The sequence below is a fragment of the Cervus canadensis genome, chromosome 17 (genome assembly GCF_019320065.1).
Source record: "Cervus canadensis isolate Bull #8, Minnesota chromosome 17, ASM1932006v1, whole genome shotgun sequence".
Classification (NCBI taxonomy): domain Eukaryota; kingdom Metazoa; phylum Chordata; class Mammalia; order Artiodactyla; family Cervidae; genus Cervus; species Cervus canadensis.
The window spans coordinates 34,635,560-34,658,324 of NC_057402.1; the positions used below are offsets into that span (position 1 = coordinate 34,635,560).

General features: G+C 59.1%; 1 protein-coding gene across 1 annotated transcript; it reads left to right on the plus strand.

The window, feature by feature from the left end:
- The first annotated feature begins 303 nt into the window (after window positions 1-303).
- On the plus strand, window positions 304-18,843 carry CSK (C-terminal Src kinase). The gene is made up of 13 exons (XM_043490154.1): window positions 304-941; window positions 13,954-14,033; window positions 14,357-14,470; window positions 14,574-14,686; window positions 15,001-15,220; window positions 15,992-16,085; window positions 16,293-16,358; window positions 16,441-16,540; window positions 16,635-16,725; window positions 17,178-17,251; window positions 17,341-17,536; window positions 17,643-17,729; window positions 17,980-18,843. The coding sequence occupies exons 2-13, from the start codon at window positions 14,019-14,021 to the stop codon at window positions 18,160-18,162; spliced, it is 1,353 nt and encodes a 450-aa protein (XP_043346089.1). The 5' UTR covers window positions 304-941; window positions 13,954-14,018; the 3' UTR covers window positions 18,163-18,843.
- Window positions 18,844-22,765: the final 3,922 nt, after the last annotated feature.

Here is a 22,765-nt window from a genome sequence, read left to right on the forward strand (position 1 = left end):
GTGAGGGCCCTGTGCACAAACAGAACCGAGGAGAGGGGCCGAGGCCTGGCCTCCGTCGCTTCTACACCGGGGAAGGCTTGGCGGTTGCTCCAAGGCGGGCGGGCCGGCCCTCCCCGAGGGACCTTCGGGAGCCTCCAACGCGGGCGGGCAGGCGGGGGCAGGGCGCGCGCGCGGACACACCCCCCGCAGTGTCCCCGGCGCCCGGCAGGGGGCGCTGCTCCGTCGGCCCACGCCCCGCCGCGCGCCGGGCCGGCTCCCTCGCGCAGGCGCGGTGCCGCGGGCGGAGGATCCGGGCCGCGCTTCCTCTCGCCAGGCCTGCGAGCTTCCTCCCAGCGGAGCCCAGGGCGAGCCGAGCTTAGCCGCCGCTGTCGCCGCCGCCGCCGCGACCGCCGCCGCCCTCCCGCTCTCGCCCCACCCCGCACCCCGCGCGGAGATCTTGCTGGGGTGGGGTCCGAGCGGGGCGGTCTCCCGGCCGCGCCGCCGTCGGGGCCACCCCCCGGGCCAGCGGTCTCTCCAGCCCCAGCCAGCCTGTGGCCGCCGGAGCCTCCGGGGCGTGGAACGCGGGGACCTTCTGCGGCGCCTCGAACCAGCGTCCGGGGCCGCCCCGGGCAGCCGGCGCGACGTCCCCACATCGAACCTCGGTGGCGGCGTTTGGAAGCGGAACTCTGCCGGGGCCGCGCCGGCTACATTGTTTCCTCCCCCCGACTCCCTCCCGCCCCCTCTCCCCCGCCTTTCTTCCCTCCCCGACCCGGGCCGCGCGGCCATCCCCCTGCCTCTGTCTGGCCGTCCCTCCTCCCCCTCCTCTCGCACCCAGACCTCTTTGTACCTCACCACCCGGGGACCCCTGCGCCCCTCCCCTCCCCCCTGGCCGCATGGACCGTCCGGCAGGCCGCTGATGCTGCCCGCAGCGAGGTGGCCCGGACCGCAGTGCCCCGAGAGAGGTGAGTGCCTGGCGGGCCGGGAGAGGAGGTGGGCGTCCGGGTGCTTCCCGGAGGGAGGCGGGCGGAGGTCGCTCGTCCCGCTTCTCCTGCAGCTGCCGTGGCGTCCACACCCATCCCCCACCTCCCTTACCGCGCCCCCCCCTCTCCTTCCCGGGTTCGAAATCTCCCGGGAGTCACTGTCAGCCGGACTGGGAGGGGAGCGCAGGAGGGAGGTACTGCCTTTCTAGCCCCACAGACTTGTCTCAGGCCACCCCGAGTCTTTCTTAGCCCCCACCCGTTTCGTGGGTGCTGACTGGAGCCTGGAGGGAGGGGGTCAGCATGGACCAGGGCCCCCGGAGAACGGGCGGTTTGCCATTCCCTGCCCCGGGCCTCCCTGCAGATTCCTTGACCTGCCTGGTTCTGACCCCTCCCTCATTCCCCCCGCGGAGGCCCTGTCGTCTCCAGGAAGCCCAGGGCCCAGCCACCTTCCTTGAGCTTGCCAGAGGTTGAGCCTGTCACCCTGAGCCTCCCAGAAGACCAGGCCTAAGCCAAGGGACCTCTGACCCTAGGGTGGGGAAACTGGGCAGGGCCTCTGTCCTGGGTGGAGGTGACACCGGGCATTATTAGGACCATGCCCCCACCTGCTGGCAGCCTTGTCAGCCCATTCTCCCAGGTGTCAGGAAGGGGCGTGTCCAGCCATCAGATTCTTAAAGCTTGACTAGGGGTTCCTCTCCCCTCCCTTTCTGTAGACCAGGGGACTGAGGCTTAAAGGGGGAAGTTGCTGTCCCAGGCCTCTGGCAGAGTTAGGTTGTCTGTCCTTTCATTCCCCCCACTCTGCAGGGCTGGACTGCTATGGGTAGAGGGAAATGATACAGGTACCTTTATCCACGAGGGACATAAGCCCCCCAGCCTGGCCCATGGGACCTTGTGGGGTGAGCACGTGCTCCCCTACAGAGGTTCGGAGGGAAGGGAGAGGGCTTCCGGCCCCAGCTCTGCCTCTGTCTGGGCTCAGGCAGCATCGGCCCTATCTATGGGGTTTCCCCCTGCTGTCTGAGGCTGGGTCCCACTCATGGGATGTGGCGAGTGCGTGGGGGCACCCGTGGGGTGTACCCCTGCTTCTGAGCTCAAGCAGTCCGGTGGGCTCTCCTGACTCAGCCCTCCTGTACACCTTTGGCTCAACCGGTGACTGGGATCTGGAGGGGAAGGCGAAAACCCTGTAGGGACCACGCTACGCCTTGGCAATGGAGCATTGTCAGAGTGGGGTCACCCAGATGGTCTCTTCCAAGCTCCCCACACCGTGATGGTCCCCGTGTCTTTCTTGGTAGGGGCCCCAGCAGGAACAGGGTGAAGGTGGCAGGTGGGAGATTGGGAGTGTGACAGGATCCTCTTGCTCCTAGAGGGGTGGGGGTTCCCTGGAGTGTGTCTGGGGCCCCGGGGGCCACTGGCAGGTTTGTACTGCTCAGGCCTCTGCCCTTGGTTGTTGTTTCCGGTTGCCCTGACAGGCACAGTGGAGGGTTCACAGATGTGGTGGGTCTGTGAGTCTCCCCTCACCCAGCCCTGACTTCCTTTCCAGCCCGAGGGCTTAGGGCTGAAACCTGACCGGGTTGGAAGCCTGTGAGCTGTTAGGTGCGGCCCAGGGTCCTGAGGCCCTCGAAGGAAGGGTCCGGCTTCAGGAAGTGCGTGTGCAGGGATTCACTTCTTCTCTGGCGAGCTTGCTGTCTTCCTCCCAGCTCTTCTGTCTGCATTGGACCTGGGACTGAGAAGGACCAGGAGAGGGCCTGCAGCATCACTGCAGAGGGTACCAGGCCCCTAGGGGTTGAACCATCACGGAACAGACCAGAGTTCAGGCAGAAACAGAGGCCCAGGGCCCACAGTGTGACGTGGCTGCCCCCACAAGCCTGATTGGCCAAGATGGCCGGGGTCTACTTCTGGGCTCCATCTTTGAGGGATTTGAAGCCTTGGCTTCAAAAAAATACCCCAAAGATGCTTGACCTGCGAAAGAGGAGGTAGGGAAGGACCCTTTGTGTGTCTCAGGGGCTGTCCCAAATCAGAAAGGCCATCCCATGGTGTCCCAGACACCAGGACCAGAGTTAGGGGACAGGCAGGTCCCCAGAGCTCAAAGCCTGAGTTCCTTACGAGAAAACTAAGTATGTAGGTAATGTAGTGTTAGGGTGCTTAATTTAGAAAGTAACAAAACAGCACTGCAGACCATTTAGAAAACGAAAAACTCACCCACTGTTTCTTCCCCAGTGCCATGGCTGTTAGTATCTTGGAGCTCCCAGCCAGCCTTTCCTGATCTTCTTTTCCTTCGTCGCTGTTGTGATTTGGGTGTATGTGCCTTCACACCTTTTTTCATTTAATACTGTATCTGGGCATTTTCTCACGTTGCTACGCAGTCTGTAACTTTGCCTCTAAAAAGCTGCAGAATATTCCGGACAGCTCTGCCATAGCGGCGATACTCCAACCGTCTCCCCAGGCTTGTGCACTGTTGTTGCCTGTCGCTGTTGTAAGTGTTGTTACTACAGGCCCCCATAGCAGCCGGGGGTATTGGAGAGAGTAGGCAACTTGGCACCCAGCCAACAAGTGACTCTGGGCCCAGCTGTGCCATTGAGGCCAGGGTAGGGGGATCTTGGGCAGGTAATCCTTTGAGCCAGAGTTCCTTTATACACACAACAGCAATCCCTACTTCAGAGGGGAGTGTGCGGACACTGAACTAACTAACCCAGGTACTGGAAGGTGCCTGGCGCAGCCTCTGGCGTCCACTAGATGCTCTGGAAGAAGGGTAGGTGTTGTTGAGAGCGTGCCCAAGGCTGGCTGCCTTGGTGTGTGCAGAAGACACCAGGGCCAGGGTTGGCTGATGGCTTACCTAACTGAGGGTGGTCTCTGCCCTGGGAGCCCTTCTGAAACCCTGTGTTCAGAGACTGCTCTGGCCAGTGTCCTGTCGCCCCTCTCTGCCTTCCCCCTGCCCCATCACCATGTGGAAGATGGGCTACGGTTTGGTTTCTGGGGCCTGGTCCTACCCCTTCTCCTTCTGTTCTTCCAGCATCAGAGCTGAATGAATGAGGCCTCTTCTCTGAGTGCCTGGCTGCCTCCTGTCCCCCAGCTTCAGCTACTTCCTAGGCCAACCCCACATTTCCCATGTAGAGACAGGGACCTACTCCCTGGGAAAACTGAGTACTGGTCAAGGAACCCCAGGCATCCTGAGGCTCAAGCCAGGGACAGCCATGCCGGCCGCATCCTCCTGCCGAGCAGCTGAAGGCAGGAAGAAAGCCGGGGCCAGGGGCCACAGACTCCGGAGCCTCCCAGCTGGGAGTAGAAGGGAACATAGATGGTCCACAGATCACTGGGCAATCTCGTGTGTTAGCAGCAGCCCTCTCTCTGGCAGGTGCTGCCCAGCTCTAACCTGAGTGTGTACTGCTGTGACATCACTTGCTTCCTCTTGTTCTGCTTCTGTGGAGAACCGGAGGACGGGGGTGGGGGCGTGCCTTCCCAGTGCCACCGCAGGGACCCTAGGAGGAAACCAGTCTCAGATTGGCACTCCCGGGGCCTAGGAGACCGTAGCCCCAGATGACCCCAGTATGGCTCAGGACTGACCTAGGCAGAGGGTCCTTCCCGACGTGGCTCGTTCAATGCACAGGGCTCCCCGGCGCCTGACCTCAGGCTCCGGCCACCAGACTTTTGCCTTTGGAGTGTCTGCCTTCTGCCTGGTCTTGGCACAGGGGAAGTGGGCATTACAGCTGCCCTCCTGTCCCACAGCCCAGGCTAGGATGAGGTCACAGGGTGCGGTCCTCTCCAAGATGCTGGCCTGGCTGGGGTGAGCACTTTGGGTGTTTCTCAATGCCCCCCTTTCTTGGTTGGGGACAGGATGGGTGGAGGAGCAGGCCACCCCTCCATCCCAGGCAGGGAGCACTGCCTCCCCTCCTCCTCTCCTCTGGGTCCCTTCATCCAAAGGCTGGAAATAGAATCCGCTAAGTAATGATTAAAGTCAAATTCAGACCTAAAAATAAAGAGCTGGTGAGGAAGAGCTAGTGTGCTCCCTGCGTGGCTGAGGGGAGAAGCAGGCAGGGCAAGGCTGGCTGCAGAGGGCCAAGCCCTGCTTCCCAGGAGAGGCCAGAGCCCCCTGCAGGACCAGGAGCACTGCACTAACTGGGGCAGGGTCCCTGGCTTCAGGCACATTGCAGCCCATACCAGTCAGGGCCAGAGTGGCAGAACCAGGGAGAGACATCCCATTTTTCCCATGGGCAGATTGAGGCCCAGGGGGGCCAAGTGGTTTGTCCAGGAGCTCCCCTTGGCACGCCCCGGGGCGCGGGGAGCCCCCCGCGCAGCCCAGCTTGCCCTTCTGCCTGCTCAGTTTCTCTTCCTGGTTTTGAGGTCCTGTGATGAACGTGGCTTCTCATCACACACCAGCTCTGAACGCCTCGGTGGGGCTGGGCCTCCAACCGCAGCTTCCCTCCGCCTCCCCCTCCCCTTCCGTGCCCTGGGCCTCCAGACGCAAAAGAGAGGCTGCCTGGTGCACTCCCCTCACCCCACCGGTCTGCTCTCCACATGATTGGAAGCCGTGCGGGTGGGTAAAGACCTGGGTGTCACCTGACACCTGCACCCCCTGGCTGCTGCTTCTCAGCCCAACCTCTGCTCCTCACCCAGGCCCGGACATCTGTGGGCCCGGCCCTGTGCTGGCCACACCGGACATCTGCGGGCCCGGCCCTGTGCTGGCCACGCCACAGGGAAGCTGGAGGGGAGAGGGAACCCTCAGAGCCCCCTGCCGACCAGTAGAGGAGGCCAGACTCAGAGTAGTCAGCTGGGGGAGGCCTGTGGTTCCAACTTCCTGGCAGGGCTGGTGGGAGCTCAGAAGCTGGGGATCTGCGTAGGCTGGAGCAGCCAGGAGGACTTCCTGGAGGGGCAGGGCCATGAAAATCAAGAAGCATTTGAGAAAGAGGTGGGTGGGGGCAGAGGTCCTTGGACGGAGCCCTTACTCTCTGGGGCTGCTGACTTCTCTAGCTGCTGTGTGGCCCTGGACAAACTCTTGGCCTGTCTCTGCAAGGCAGGGTATGGCACAGATGTAACCCGTGCTTCCCAGAACAGGAGGGCCGGCCGGTCTCCCCTCAGCTGCCCTCCCTCACCTGTCTGTCCAGGACGTCATCGGTCCTGCCCAAGGAGAGGGTGGAGGGTTTGCTGACCAAGTTCAGACAAGCCTGAGCTCAAACCCTCGCTCTCCCCCTTGGAAGCTGGGTGATCGTCCTCAGCTGGGCTCCTCCTCTGTCAAACAGATAACAGTAAAACCTCACAGGGGATTTTTGAGGATGAAGTAACTAAGGCAGGCTTGGGTCAGTAGGCTCTCGTTCCCGTGCTTTCATTTTTACTGTCCATCCCGTGGGGGAGGGTGTTGGTAACCCTTCTTCTCCCTCCACTGGGTAGCATGGTTGTATGTTCTCTGAGACGGGGAGACTGGAATCTGGGGGTCAAAGTTCCAGACCACTCACCGGCCGCTGGGCCACAGTCTCCCCACCTGTAAGGTGACTAGGGGACTTTGGGGTGAGGGACAAGGACAGTCTGGTTTTCAAGGGTTCTTTGGAGACCAGTGCTGAGAGGCTATATGTAAATGTAGGCAAATGAAGATGCAAAGACCACAGGCTGTGCCGAGGGGTGTGGCGGACTGAGGCCTGGGTTAGGGCCCTGGGGAGCCGTGGAGTCCCCCCTGCCCGGTGCATGTAGGTAATTAGGCTCCTGAGTGGTAATTAGAAACCTTTCTGGGCCACGAGTGACTGCCAGCCACAGCAGTGCCGGTGGGGGGGAGGAGGCACCCCGTTAGGCTCCTCTCCTCCAGCCCCCGCCTCTCCCAACCGCTAGACGGGATTTCCGGTCCCACTGAGCCCCTGGGGGGCAGGAAAAAGCCCGTGCGTTGCTGTAGTTTGGTTTTTAACATTTTTCAGCCATTCATCTCACCCCTCCCCTTCGGACCGGGGTGCTGATGGCTGAGGGAGCCCCAGGGTGGGGGGTGGACAGCACACACCAGAGGCAAAGTGAGTGGGACCCTCCCTCCAGTCTTCTCCTGACCCCCAGGGAGGTTCAGGCCTCTCCAGGGGTCTTGTGACCAGTTCTGCTGCTGCCTGGCCCTGAGACCTTCTGTGTAGTGGGTGTGCTGAGGGCTCTGGGACCACCGGCGGCTTGGTGGGAACCAGCTCCCACCCCCGCCCTGGTGTGTGGCCAGGGGCATCACAGTGCCTGTCAGCCTGGGTGCCCCTTGCAAAGCTAGAGGCGGGGCTGATTGTCCAGCTGCCAGCCCAGCCCAGCTGCTGGCCGTGCCCTGCCCTCCTCAGGTGCACTGCCCTTTGGGGGGTGGGGGGTGGGGAGTGGAGGGGCGTGCCCAGCCGGAAACAGTGTTGCTTGTGTCTGCCCCTTACCTGTCAGCAGCTTCCAGACTGCCTGGGTTCAGAGCCCCTGTAGGCCCCACCCCGAGCTTCCTCAGCCTCAGTTAACCCTCTGCGTACCACGTGGTTTGAAATCTGAACCCTGGCCTGATCTAGCATCTTCCACCTGAGATCCTCCCAGTTCCCGCTTCCCCCCTTCCCCAGGGGCCCCAGCCCCTGTCTCTCTCGAGGCATCAGGCACACCTGGCCACACCTGGCCGTCACCGGCTGACCACCTGGCAGCTCGGCGAGCAGGGCTGGGCACCAGGGAGAGAAGCCGAGCAGCATTCTCGGGGTCCTGAGGGCAGGACCCTCCTGTCCATACTGACCCACCACACGTGGGGCTGGGCACGCAGGGAGGCTCTTGAAACGGTGGCTCAAAGAACGAGAGGGCGAGGTGGACCGGCTTATTGCCTCCAGGGGGCTGCCCCGGCCCTGCAGAGACTCCAGCCGGGTCCTACGGCAGGACCAGAGTCTCTGGGGACCGTGGCCCCTGAGTCCCCCCCAGGTCTCCTGTGCACTTCCGTTTTCAGTGGGTATTTTTAGCTGGGTGTAAACAGTTACTGAAGGCTCCCACGCCCCACTGGGCAGTGGAGTTTTGGTGAGGGGGGCAGGGCAGGAGCCCCTTGACCTACTCTGGCCCTCAGCACGTGCTTGGCTCTGGGGTCCGCAGCTGCCCCAAAGCAGGAAGAGGGCAGTTTCTGGGCTTGTCCCCTCCCTGCCAGCCTGGGCTCCCGAGAAAGCCTGCCTGAGGCTGTGGCCACTGACCTCAGCCCTTGGGCACAATGCCCAGCCTGTTCCCGGGACCCCAGCACAAGGGCTCCCGGGAGCAGGGTTTGGGGCAGGAAGTCAGAGTGAAAGCCCCCTGTCCCCCAGCTCTGTGGGGGTGGGGTGGCAGCTGCTGTCCCTTTGGGGTTAAATATAGTCCTGTCAGTTATGGGACCATAGCATGGTGCAGCCGGCCTAGCTTCCCCCTGTTGTTTGTTGGTTCATTCATTCATTCAGTGCTCACTCACTGACCAGCCGCTCTGGGCCTGGCCCGTGCTAGGACGTGAGTCAGTCCAGCTTTAATCCTGCAGGGCTCCCAGACCAGGGTCGGGGAGCTTCTCACTGGACCATGAGACGTGAGAGGTTCTGGAGGCCCGGAGCAGCCAGCCACCACAGCCAGGTGACCATGGAAGACTCCTGGCATGAGTCAAGCTTCAAAAAGTTATTTATTTCCTTCCTGATCTTAATTTTTGCTCTTTTTCTTGTTGTTTAATTCACTAAGTGATGTCCGACTTTTTTTCGACCCCATGGACTGTAGTCCACCAGGCTCCTTTTGTTCATGGGATTTAGATTTCCCAGGCAAGAATACTGGAGTGGGTTGCCATTTCCTCCACCGGGGGATCTTCCCGACCCAGGGGTTGGACCATATCTCTTGTGTTTTCTGCACTGGCAGGTGAATTCTTTGCCACTGAGCCACCTGGGAAACTCAAGTCTTAATTTTTAGGGGGGAGGTAATAGATACATGGGCTTCCCTTGTGGCTCAGCTGGTAAAGAATTCGCCTGCAATGCGGGAGACCTGGGTTCGATCCCTGGGTTGGGAAGATCCCCTGGAGAAGGGAAAGGCTACCCACTCTAGTATTCTGGCCTGGAGAATTCTGTGGGCTGTGTAGTCCACGGGGTCACAAAGAGTCAGACAGGACAGACTGAGCGACTTTCACTCACTCAATAGATACATGTTGTTAAAAAAAACAATTTAAAGAACAGAACAGCAGATATACAATGAAAAGGAAGTTGCCCTGAACTTGATCCTCACTCCTTCTTCCCCCTCCCAGAGATAGATAACCTCTGTTATCAGCTTCTTTTGTCTTTTAGCGATAATCTGTATTTCTGAGGTCAGAGATGAATGGTGTGTCCTTTGGAAAAACAAGGATTATAATATACCATGGATGATAATCCTGCACCTTGCTTTTTTTTTTTCCCCCAGTCTTTGAGTTTTTCAGACCTACCAAAAAGCTGAAATAATAGTATAATAAATACCCGTATATGGGCTTCCCTGGTGGCTCAGATGGAAAAAGAATCTGCCTGCAGCGCAGGAGACCCAGGTTCAGTCCCTGGGTAGGGAAGATCCCCTGGAGGGTGTGGCAACCCACTCCAGTTTTCTTGCCTGGAGAATCCCATGGATAAAGGAGCCTGGCAGGCTACAGTCCACGGGGTCGCAGAGAATTAGACACAACTGAAGTGACTTAGCACACACGCACAAATACCCATATATACTTTACCCAGATTCACCGGTTTTTAACATTTTGCCACATTTGCTTTATCTCTTCTTTTGTGTACTAGACACATGTGTATACTTTTTTTTTTTGCTGATGTGAGTGTGAGTTTGCAGGCATCATACCTTCCTCTTCTAAGTACTTTAGCACAGATCTATTATATAATCACAGTACCATGATCACACAGTTAAGAAAATTAACATTAATTCCATCGTATTATCTAACGTTTTCATTTTTCGAGGTTGTCCCCAAGTGACCTTTATAGCTATTTTTTTCCCTCTGATCCAGAATCTGATTCAGAATCACTCATTGAGTCTTGCTGTCGGGTGTCTTTTCTTTCTTTTTCAGCTTTATTGAGATATAATTGCTACTTAGTGTTTTGTGGATTTAAGTAGTGTGCGGTGTGAGGATTTGATACACATGCAGATTATGATACGATTACCACAGTAAGGTCACCTAACGCATCCCTCACCTCCCATAATTACCATTTTGCTGTTGTGTCGTGTTTCTTTACTGTCCTGCCTAATCCAGAACATTCCCCAGCCTGCGCTTGTTTGTTTCGTCTTTAATGACCTTGCCTCAAGTCGGGCCGGATCTTTGGGCTCCCTAAGTGGAGTCAGGTTGAGCCGCTCTGCGCCCTCCTCTGGGCAGGAGGCCCTCTGTATGCCCCTCTCGTCACTGGTGCTGCTTGATTCGATCACTTGGTGAACAGCGTCGACCACATCTCGCTGTGGGGGGAGTGCTGTTCTCTCGGGTTAATCTGGAGTGTGGTCCTCAGATGCCATGTCACTGTCCTGTACCCCTAGCGACGTGTCCTTCATGACTTGAGCTGGTTATTTGCCATTTCTATTTAGTCTGTCATGGCGAGGTTTCTGTTTCAACACCTTGAGATCCGTCTTGGCCCCATCCCAGCTGGCCCTTTTCCCTTTTGGGGATACTTGGTCGTTTATTTACTTGGTTCCTTATTAATGGACATAAAATTTGTCTCCCAGCCTCTTGCTACACCAAACAGTGCTGCAGGGACTGTCCTACTACATTTTTTTAGGCACCTGTGTAACCCCAAATGTTGAGTGGAAGTTCCTTGGGTAAAGAATGGGGAGGGGTGGAGAGGGAATGCTGAGACAGGGAGGCAGAGTCCTGGGAGCTGCAAGTGATAAAGGGATCTGGCTCATGTGCTGGAGAGCTAGGGAGTCCCAGAAAGCTCAAGGGACTTCCCCAAGGTCACACAGCAAGTTGGTGACAGAGCAGGAACCGGACTGAGAGCCCATGACTCCCAGGACACTGTTCCTGCGCTTCTTCCACAAAGCAACCTGAAACAAGGTTCGGATAACCCCGGCAGGGCCCTTCGGTGCCTGACCAAGGCCAGACTAGAGGCCACAGTTTTTAGTGGCCCCTCCCAGCCGCTGACTCTTGGCCTCTAACCTGGAGGGGGATAGCCCATCTGGACCCTCAGGGCCCTAAGGACAGGGTCGTCCTGGCCTCATGACTTCACCAGGGAGGAGCCATCAGAGAGTATCTGCAGCTCCCGCCAGCAGGATTTCTGTGTGCAGAAAGCAGGCTTCAGAGCAGCCCTGGAAGCTACAAGGCTGTAACCAGTCCATTGTACAGATGGGAAAACTGAGTCCTGAAGCCGTAGCCAGTAGAGCAAGGGGAAGGCTAGCTCATACCTCTCCTTTTCTGATCTGTCCTCTCCAAACCCAGACCCTCGAGGAGGCCCCCCTGATCTCTCTGGGCTCTCCCCTCCCCTGAGCACTGCTCGCTTCTCCCTCTTCCCTTGCACTCTCTTCTCCAGGCCAGGGTGGGCCCAGCCTGCCAGCAGTCCTGTAGACATATGTGGGCACATTAGGCAGAGGCACCAGGCGTGGGGGTGGGATGGCCTGCTGGCTCAGGCCTCTGACACGTGTGTGAGGCAGGATGCTCACTGGAGGTGTAGCCTCAGGTAAGGCCACTTGCCTCTTGGCCTAGCTCGGCATCCTCACCTGTAAAATGGGAATAACAATAGCCTCTCTCTCAGTTGTTGGAGGATTTGATGAGCCATAATGTGCCAAGGACAGCCTGGCAAGGAGTAAGTGCTCAGCCAACATGGCCTATTATTATTTTTATTATTATCCTCAAGTCAGAGGGAGGCGGCGGCGGCAGCTGCAGGCCGGGGAGAGCGTGTTTGCAAACTGACAGCTGAGAGGGTGACTAACGGCGCCTCAGCCTCCACCCTCCATGGAGGGATGGGGAGACGTGGGGGTGCGGAGAGCTGGCAGAGCCCCTATGCAGAGGGCTTGCAGCTTGAGGACCCAGCCAACCACAGAGCGACCCCGATTCAAGTTCCGGACCCTCACCCCTAACTAGTGGTGCGCCTTAGGGCAAGTGTTGCAACCTCCTGAGCCTCGGTTTCCATTTCTATGAAATGGGGGCTAGAGGAGCTCATGGCTCCCACAGGTGGTTCTCGGGAGCCCGAGTTGCTTCCTATACTCCTGCTGGCTCCGTCGGGTCAGTGTGTGTGTGTCTAGGGGGATCCGGTCTCCCTGCCCGGATGGCAGAGGCTGCCGCGCTGGCCTTGGGACAGGAAGCACTGTGTGTTCCGGGGGGAAGGGAAGCCCTTCATCCGCAGGGGCAGGGGCTTGATGCTAGACACTTCCAAGTCTGCGGGCTCGTTCCGCTCCCTCCATAGCCTGCTTGCGGGGTGTCCCTGTCCCACCTTCGGAGTGTGAGATCGGAGGATCAGAAGAGTTGAGTGTCTTGCCCGTTGTGTACTCGTCAGAGCCCGGTCTGCCTGACCCTAGCCCCAGGAGCGGGGCCTGGAAGCGGTGGTGGCGGTTCCCCCCGGCTCCTTCTGGACGCCCAGACCACACGCCCCCCCTGCTCAGGCCCCAGGTCCCGTGGCCCTCGGAAGCCAAGCTTGTCTCCTCCCCTGGCGTCTGAAACCCCACATCCCTGTAGGGTCTATGCTCTCCCGCGGGCCCAGTACTCATCGTCCCCTGCAGCGGACGATGGGGTGCTCAGACCATAGGATCTGTTGCCCACCCTCCCTCAGCATGGGCTTCCAGCCAGAGTGCCCCTGCCTTCCCAAGCCCTGCAGCCTTCCAGGCTCAGTTCCAGCACTCCCTCCAGGAAGCCCACCTAAGCGCTACAGTCCTCACTCCTTTCACACCCCGAGGCACTTGCATTTAAATGTCGTCTTCCACTGCTCGTGCGTGTCAGCCAGGCCCCAGACCTTGTCCATCATATGAATGAGCCTGGGAACGAGGCATGTGGAAGAGTTTCTCTTCTGGCATACCATAGGCATGGGAGAGTCACTGGCCCTGTCTAAGCCTCAGATTCCTCATCTGTCAGCAAAGAACAGTAGTCCCATCCCTCTGCTTCCTGAGACAGGTCCACGGCGGCTCTGGGCTGTGTGTGGGAGAATGATGGTTGTAGAGGGTGCGCTGAACTGGGGCCGCAGAGAGTGTGTGCGCAGGACGGGGCTGATTTGCTGCTCTGGGGCGTCAGGTTGGCTGGGGTAGCTTTCTTGGGGGAGTCAGCGTGTACACCAGAAAGTACACCCATCACAGGGTACGGCTTGGTGAATTGCCAGAGTTGCACTTGCCCCCTTCCAGTCAGCTAGCTGCCTCCGAGGGCTCCATCCTGCACTGGGAATCCCCCGATTCTGAACCTGATACAAGTGGGATCACATGGCGTGTGTGCTTCCTGCCTGGCGTCTTGGTTAGCATGACGCCTAGAGACGTGTCAGTGTTGGTTCATGGTGGTAGTTCATTCACGTTTGCTGCTGTCGGTGTTCTGTGAGCGTACCCAGCTTATCTGTCCCACTCCCGGTGAGCATCTGGGCAGTTCCCAAGTGTGCACTTTTCAGACCCGGCTACCGCGCGCTCTCCCGGGCCTGTCTCAGCAGCACCTGTCCTGTGATCTCTCGGGTGTGTGCGGGAAGTGGGGTGGCCAGGCCATGGAGCTGGCTTACATTTGACCTCAGAGATACTGCCTGGGCAAGTTTTTATAGGTGACAGAACTAAGAGGCCCGCAGAGGACAAGTGACTTCCCCAAATCCCAAGCACCTTTGTCTCCCAGCCGTCCTCAGTGAACACCCACAGTGGTCCCTCACAGACCACTTAGCTAACATCCCGCCGTGGGGCTGATAGGGCATGTGCTGCTCACCCACTATGATCTGTGGCTTCTGTCGGTCATTCTGTGGGCTGCAAGGCCACAGTGGGCTCGGCGTTGGGGGTCCGCGGCCCTCCTCCCCTGCCCAGTGCCCCCAGACTGGAAAGGGCAGCCCTTGCCCCAGACCCCAGCTCAGAAGCCTCTGGCATCTGTTCACACCGCTGTGGGGAGGGAGCAGGATCTCAGCTTCCCCTCAGTCCCTGATTCTCCCCGCAGCTCTCATGGTACCAAGTGACAGGTCGGCCTTCCTGTGACACGGGGACGCCAGATCTTCTGAGAAGATGTCGGCAATTCAGGTACTACAGGGATGGGGGTCTGGCGTGGCGGGGGTCCCCACGCTACCATGGGGTTCTGAGAGGAGAGGGAGTGAGAGTGCGGGTCGATGCGCTCCCCTTCTCCCCAGCCCTGGCCCTCAGCAAAGTGGAATCCAGATGGAGGCACTCAAGATGGGAGCCCAGGGGGTGAAACTCAGGTGGCAGGCACCCAGCACTCTCGGGAGGAGGGGCGCCTCACCCAGGCTCATGGAGGCTAGGCGAGAGGCTGTGACCTTGCAGGCGTGCAGGCAGGTGGGTGGGGGTTGCCCTGGGCTGCAACCGCCCACCTGTCGCCTGCCCTGCAGGCCGCCTGGCCATCCGGTACAGAATGTATTGCCAAGTACAACTTTCACGGCACTGCTGAGCAAGACCTTCCCTTCTGCAAAGGAGACGTGCTCACCATTGTGGCTGTCACCAAGGTAACCAGGGACCTCACACCCCCACCCACCACCCACCTCTGGGTTTTGGCTCCTCTGCAGGGGTGGGTGAGCCTGAGAAGTGTCTGGGCTCCCCTCTCCCCAGGACCCCAACTGGTACAAAGCCAAGAACAAGGTGGGCCGTGAGGGCATCATCCCAGCCAACTATGTCCAGAAGCGGGAGGGCGTGAAGGCAGGCACCAAGCTCAGCCTCATGCCGTGAGTACCTCGAGGAGCGGTCAGGAGCTCCGGTCTGGGAGGGAGGAGGACGGGAGCCCTGAGTCCCCTGGAAGGAGTCAGGAAAGCAAGGAGGCGTGAGTAAGAGCTGGGATGTCCATGAGGGCCTCTCGAGACAAGAAGGGTGTGGGTGCGGACCTCAGAGGGGATGAAGGGTGGAAAGCAGAGGACGAGGGCCTCAGCGCCTGTCCAAGCCACGAACCCTGGGGAGGCACCAGCCAGAGGGAGGGCCTCCAGGAAGTGGAGCCCAGCACTGCCCTTGGGCTGCCACGACCCCAGGCCTGGCCTCCCCGCAGCTGGTTCCACGGCAAGATCACGCGGGAGCAGGCAGAGCGGCTCCTGTGCCCACCAGAGACGGGTCTGTTCCTGGTGCGGGAGAGCACCAACTACCCCGGGGACTACACGCTGTGCGTGAGCTGTGACGGCAAGGTGGAGCACTACCGCATCATGTACCACGCCAGCAAGCTCAGCATCGATGAAGAGGTCTACTTTGAGAACCTCATGCAGCTGGTGGAGGTGAGCAGGGCCCCCGGGCCGGCTGGGTTCCGGCTGCAGCCCCACCGCCACTGGCAGGGTGACCTTGGGCAGGTCCCGCGGCCTCGGCGAGCCTGCCTTTCCCCTGCCTCCGTAGAGCCCCTGTGGTGTGCCAGGGTTGACCTCTGACTCCACAGTGCCTCCACGCGGAGATGGCAGCCCAGTGTGTAGGCCAGGAAGCAAAGGTTCAGAGCAGTTAAGGGGCCTGCTGCAGGTCACACTGCTGTGAGTTGGAGGTGCCAGGACTAGATCTGAGTCTTCTGATCCCGGAGCTAGCTTCCTTTCAGCCACTTAGCTGTGCCCAACCATGTGTGTATAAGCATGTCCCCTCGAGCTCCACCTTGGTGGTCCCTTTTCTGGCAGTTCCCAAGGCTGGCTCTGCCCCAGGCAGCCTTCAGGTGCCTCCTGCACCCACCCTCAGCACTGTCCCCGCTGCTGGCCTGACTTGGGGCAGGGATCCTCTGCACACCTGGCTAGAGGCTGGTATTACAGAGTCAGAGCTGCTGGTGAGGCCAAGTGATAGCAACAGCCGGTGTCCGTCCAGCACCTGGGGTGTGGGGTGGCATGGGAGACAGGCTGTGTGTCTGGGCCTCCCTAACCCTGCTAGAAATGGGGCGTCCTCCCTACCCAGAGCAACTCTTGACTGGGTGGGACTGGCCTCTGCTGCCCTCTGGTGGTCAGGTCAGGGTGGTGCAGGGGAGCCGCTGGTGGTGCACAGGGGCCGGTCCTGATGGGCTGCCCTGCGCCCTGCAGCACTACACCTCGGATGCAGACGGACTCTGTACTCGCCTCATCAAGCCAAAGGTCATGGAGGGCACCGTGGCCGCCCAGGACGAGTTCTTCCGCAGTGAGTGCCACCCCCACCCCTGCCCCTCTGTTGCCCACCCACCTCCTCCCCCACCCAGGCTTCCTGGCACGACCCCCATCCCGGAGGCTCTGGAGACCTCCAGGGAACCCACATGTCATAGTCCAGCCTGCTTCTGCTGCGACCCCTGCTCTGACTTAACCCCCCGTCCCTGACAACCACCTCCTGCCCCCGACACCTCCTACCCAGGCGGCTGGGCGCTGAACATGAAGGACCTGAAGCTGCTGCAGACCATAGGGAAGGGGGAGTTTGGAGGTGAGCCAGAGAGGGTGGGAGCCCTGGGAGGGCTGCTGACTGTGGGGAGTCCAGGGAACAAGCCCCAGCTGTCTTCCCCCAGACGTGATGCTGGGTGACTACCGAGGGAACAAAGTTGCTGTCAAGTGCATTAAGAATGATGCCACTGCACAGGCCTTCCTGGCTGAAGCCTCTGTCATGACGTGAGTTGGGGCAGGGGGTGGGTGGGGAGGTCGCCCCGGAGCCGGGAGCTGATGGGGAGGCTTGGCAGGCTCTGACCACACCGTCCCACCCTAGGCAACTCCGGCATAGCAACTTGGTACAGCTTCTGGGCGTGATCGTGGAGGAGAAGGGCGGGTTGTACATCGTCACCGAGTACATGGCCAAGGTGTGTGCCTGCCCCAAGCCCCCGCCTCACCCCTGGGCCCCTGCTCCCCCAGTCCCTGCTCTCCAACTGAGCTTTGAAGTCACTGGGGCTTGGCTTGTGTCCTGGCTCATCATCTATTCATTGGAGGTGACCAATGGAATGACCATTCCAGGTGACCTTGGAAATGTTGTGTCACCTCGCCAAACCTCAGGTCCTCGTCAGTGAAGGGAGGTAGTAACAGTTTACCTCAGAGGTTTATGAGAATTAAGAGACAGTGCATGAAAATTGCTGAGTGCAGTGTCCAGCGTGTAGGATCTGATATTCTTTCAGAAGTGATGTCCTGACCTTTCCCCTGCCCCTTCCCTCTCCTCACACCTCCCTTGAGTGTTGCCGTTTACCCAGCCCCAAGCCCCCTGAGGTCTGGAGGGCAAGTCTAACCTATGGGGCCTGTCGGTCTGTCTGTCCTGCCCCAGGGGAGTCTAGTGGATTATCTGCGGTCTCGGGGTCGGTCGGTGCTGGGCGGAGACTGTCTCCTCAAGTTCTCACTGTGAGTGAAGCAACCCTGACTGGGGGTGAGGGGGATTGCCCTGCTACGGGACCCCTGTCTGAGGGGACATGTGGGCGGCTCACCCCCAGAGATGTCTGTGAGGCCATGGAATACCTGGAGGGCAACAACTTCGTGCACCGGGACCTGGCTGCCCGCAACGTGCTGGTGTCTGAGGACAACGTGGCCAAGGTCAGCGACTTCGGCCTCACCAAGGAGGCCTCGAGCACCCAGGACACGGGCAAGCTGCCGGTCAAGTGGACAGCCCCCGAGGCCCTAAGAGAGAAGGTGGGCGGGCTTCTCCTCTGGGCCTGAGCAGCGGTGGATAGGGTTCCTGGTCACCCCCACCCCCAGTTCCCAGGATCTGACACTGCCTCTCCCATCCACATGGCAGAAATTCTCCACCAAGTCTGATGTGTGGAGTTTCGGGATCCTTCTCTGGGAAATCTACTCTTTTGGGCGAGTGCCTTATCCAAGAATTGTGAGTGTGGGCGCTGGGGCTGAGACAGGGGCTTGGAGAAAGGGGGGGGGTGGCAGGGTGGAAGCCTCAATGGGCCCTGCCTCCCCCATCTGAGGCCTGGAAGCTGCAGACCTGCCCTGGGGTCCTCATAGGCCACCCCTGGGACCTGGATCTGAGACAGAACTAGGGGTGTCGTGGAGAGGAGTGCTAAGTAGGGGTCCCCTCAGGGTCAGGCCTCGCACCGACCCACACCACCCCTACCTCCCCGCAGCCCCTGAAGGACGTCGTCCCGCGGGTGGAGAAGGGCTACAAGATGGATGCCCCCGACGGCTGCCCGCCTGCAGTCTATGAGGTCATGAAGAACTGCTGGCACCTGGACGCCGCCACGCGGCCCTCCTTCCTGCAGCTCCGCGAGCAGCTCGAGCACATCAAGACCCACGAGCTGCACCTGTGACTGCCGGCCTCGCCCAGGCCAAGGGCCTGAGGGCACTGAACCCGGAGAGACTGCGGACCTCGTGCCCCGCTCGCTGGGCCCAAACCCGGACTGAGCCCAGCAGGAGGCCAGTGGGTCTCTTTCCTGTCCCAGCCCACGCCCCCTCTGGCCCCCGGAGACCCCGCCTAGGCCTGGCACCTTCTTCCGTGGACCCACCTGTGGGGCTTTGGGAGCCCTGCCCACGGGCCCGGATGGGAGGAGGCCGAAGAGCTGGGGGGTAGATGCCCTGCCGTGGTCAGGCCCCCCCTGGCCTCCCATCTCTCGCCTTCTTAGAGTTTTATTCCTTTCCTTTTTTTGAGATTTTTTTTTCCGTGTGTTTATTTTTTATTATTTTTCAAGATAAGGAGAAAGAAAGTACCCAGCAAATGGGCATTTTACAAGAAGTACGAATCTTATTTTCCTGTCCTGCCCACAAGGGTTGGGGAGACCAGGCCCCTCTCTAGGGACCCATCGCCCCGGCCCTGTTACCCACCCCGTGTCCCGTGTCCATGTCGCCTCGGTCGCCCGTGTCTGCGCTTGACCATGTTGCACTGTTTGCATGCGCCCGAGGCAGACGTCTGTCAGGGGCTTGGAGTCCGTGTGCCGCTGCCGCCCACCCACCTGCCTTGTGAGATGGAATCGTAATAAACCACTCCATGAGGACGCCGCTGCCCGGTCTCGGCGCTTCATCCGCCGAGCCTGCCTGTCCCACCCGGCCCCCCATCCCCGTGCCATCTTGTGCATCCCCCTGTCTCTTGTGAGTGAGGCTGTGCTTGCCCTGTGAGGGGGTGGGGTGGGGAGCGCTGCGGGAAGCTGTAGCTGCCGCCTGTGTCAGCTGCACGAGCTAGTGTCCTGTGTCTGCCTGAGGGAGTTCTGGCGTCCCGCCGCCCCCAGCGTCCCGGGCCGCCCCCAGCGTCCTGTGTCTGCCTGAGGGAGTGCTCACCACCCGCCGCCCCCGGCGTCCCGGGCCGCCCGGCAGGCCTGGCCCCGGGCCGTCCTGGGCTTGGGTCCCGCCTGCCGGCATCCCAGCTGCCGCTCCTGCCGTCGTGTTCACGCCCACAGCGCAGGGGGCGCTGGAGCGCGAATGCGGGAGAAAGCCAGGCCTGACGCGCCGGACATGGGCTTCCCTCGGTAGGAGGCAGGATAACCATCTCGTGCCGATGAGATGTGACCGCGACCGCGACGGGGAGGCTCTGAGCTGCTGGCCGTTCTCACAGCTCCCCTGAGACGGGGCATCGCTGACCCCGCCCGTGGGGCACAGATGGAGAAGGCAGACTGGCCCTGGGTTCCACGGGGCCAGTGGTCAGTGCAGGACCTCTGAGGGTTCACTTCATTCACTGAGACAGGCAGCTGGTGGAGTGTCCCCTTGTCCTTGGGGCTCTGACCTGCCCTCTCCCAGCCTGCAGGACCCGAAATCCAGGCCGTCCTGACTGTACAGGATGCCTCGGGTCTGCTCCGCAGCCCACTGTGGTCCGGCCCCATCACCTCCTGCAGCTCCGTGCTGCCGCCTCTTCACCTCCCCCAGTTCTCTCTGCACACAGCTGGATGCATTTTGTTAAAACCAGACCATTCATTCAACAACACACAGTTGGATCCCTGCTGTGTGGCGGGACGACAGTTCAGCAGTGAGCAAAACAGACCCTGTGGAGTTGACAGTTGGGAAGACAATCACATAGACAAACTGATAAGTGCTATGAAAGAAACGTGTAACATGGGAATCAGACCTTATGTGTAGATCAGGGAGGGCTTCCCAGAAGAGGCAGCATGTAAGCTGAGATCAGAAGGATGAATGAGAGGGTAAGGGGGTGGGTAGCAGCATTCCAAGAGGGAGGAGCCAGCAGGTCCTCTGCTTCTCTGAAGACACAGGAGAGGGAAACAGTCTGCTGTAGGGGTTAGCTGCAAGGTCACTGGTGACTTTAGCGAGACTCAGAAGTTTGGTGGGGGTGGATTCCGGATCACGATCACAATGGCTAGAGGAGGTGCAAGGACTGCAGGAAGGTAGACAGTCTGGAGGAATCCAGCTGTAATGAAGAAAGGATTTTTAAGGCAGTAGAGGCTTAAGCAAATCTGACTGCTGAAGGGAAAGACATTTACCTCGGGATCATGTCCACATACTGAGAGGGAGGTGGACAGTAGAGAGGGGAGGGCATGGTAGTGATTCCAAGTGGAAGCTTGCCAAGGGTGAGGTTGGCAGCTGGAATCCAGAGCGTGAGGGGCAGTGGGTCTGCGATGGGAGAGGGACCCTCCTGGTGAGATTCCGAGGAGAGGGTACCATGCAGTGGCACTCGTAGACGACTGAACAGGTCTAGGGCAGGGATCGGGGGTAGGGGCTCCAATCTAGAGTGTGCTGGTATCCACTCTGTGCCCAATACCAGAATGGGCTTCATGCTCCCAACCTGACTTCACTGAAAGCAGGGATCTGGGTGCCTTTTGATGATCAGCTCTCACTGACTGGTCCAGAAGCCAGCTCAGGTTCAGAAACCTCCAAAGATGCCCGTGGCCATGGGGTCACAAGAGGGGCCAAGCAGGCGACATAATGGAGAATTGTGACAAGCAAGAGTGAAGGGGCAAGGTCCAGCTGATGGGGCCCTGTGGGAATGCAGGCACAGGGGACAGATATTCTATCTGGTGGCCTGAGCCCCTTCCTGCCCCCAGTCCTTCATTACTTCACTCCTTTCACAGTTTTTAATATCCCCCCTTTGTTCTCTCTCATCCTTTGATTGTGCTATCATGGGCCTGGGGGAACCTGCTCAGAACTCAGTTCAGTACCCAGAAATCTGGTGGGTGTTGCCACTGCCACCCAGACCAGGGAGGCAGAGGACAGAGGGAGCTTCTCAGACAGTGGGGACCACTGGGGACAGAGAGGGAGGGTAATGCTGCCAAAGGAAGGGCACTGCCTGGACAAAGGCAGTGAGGTGAGAGGCAGTTGAGAGGCTCAAGTGTGGCCAGGGCTAAGGGGCCAAGGGATGCAATTTGGGAGCAAATGAGGCTAAAGAGAAAGCAGGGCCTAGACCCCACCTGGCTTTGCAGGCCCCATGAGGAGTATAACTTTATGCAAACATGACCAAGATCAACAGAAGGATTGGAGGCAGAGTTTGGCCAGGTCTGCATTTTAGAGAGATGATTCTGGCTGCAGTCTGGCTAAAGTGAATGGGGACAGGGAGATGGTGGGAAGGCTGACAGGCCAGGCGGGAGGTGACTGATGGAAGCCTGGGTGGGGGGACCTGGTAGGAGGTGGAGAGGAAGATGAATACAGCTGGTGTTTCACTGAGCTGAGTTCTGCCTGTCCTTGTTCTAATGGATGCATTATCTCATCTAACCCTCCAAACAACTCTTGGAGAGAGACACTATTATTATCTCCAGTTTATAGATAAGGTACATGAGGCTTGGAGAGATTAAAGCATCAGGTAACAGTTTGAGGGTGGCAGGAGCAATTGAAGAGCTTGCTGATGGCTGAGGAGAGGAAGGGGCCATGGAAGGGCCCTGGGGCACTCCAGTCTCTGGCTTGGTAAGGTGGGTGGTGCCACCCATGACACCCCAGCCCTGGAGGAATATGTGCTGGGGGTTGGAGAAGAGTTTGGTTTGGACTTGTGGCCTGGGAACCTTTGTGACATCCAAGCAGAAAGGTCCCCTCCAGAGTTAAATGTTTATTTGGACCAGGAAAAGCGGCTAAAAGCAGAGATTTGGGGATCGTGGGCACAGAGATGGTGCTTGAAGCTGTGGGTGTGGACGAGCTTGGCCAGGTAGCATGTGGAGCCTTTGGAGAGATGGGCGGGGCCAGGGAGGGACAAGAGTGACCAAGAAGCAATTCCTGGGGTGGCCAGGGACAGCAGAGAGGCAGGTGAGCCCTGGGGCAGGGGTTCTTAGAGCAGGGGGAACGGAGGGGTGTCCACAGCATTTCATGTTGCAGAGACCATGTTGAGCAGTGTCCACTAGGCACAGAGAATGGGCATTGTCAGACCTTGCTGGAACAGTTTTCATGGGGTGCAGGGGTGGGGAGGGCAGGAGCTGGAAGGACTTAGGGGGTGGCAAGGAAGCAGGGCTGGAGGGAAGCCCACATTTCCACAGCTCGGCTGCGAAAAGGAAGGGGGAGAAGTGAGTGGAGGTGGTTGAGGGCTCAGTGTAGAGAAATGAAGTTCTTCTTTTAGCATGTCCTAAAATTTTCCATTTGCAGCCATGGTTTTAATTAACTTGTAGAGCTTCAGTATCTTAATTCTACTGGGGGTTTACAAAGTACAGTAAGACTTAAGCTATCCAGAATTCTTGGAGCCACTCTGGAAAACCAAAATTTATTTGGATGAAAATATTTGAGATACAGGATTTTTTTTAAGCTTTTTTTTTTTTTTTTTAATTCATTTGGCTGCTTCAGGTCTTCGTTGCACCATGTGGAATCTTTCGCTGCAAGATGCAGGCTTCTCTAGTTGTGGCACGTGGGCTTAGTTGCTCTGCAGCATGTGGGATCTTAGTTCTCTGACCAGAGATCGAACCCATGCTCCCTGCATTGCTGGGTGGATTGTTAACCACTGGACCACCAAGGGGACTCCCAGGATTTCTTATTTTTCAAAAACTCTTTTCATTATGGAAA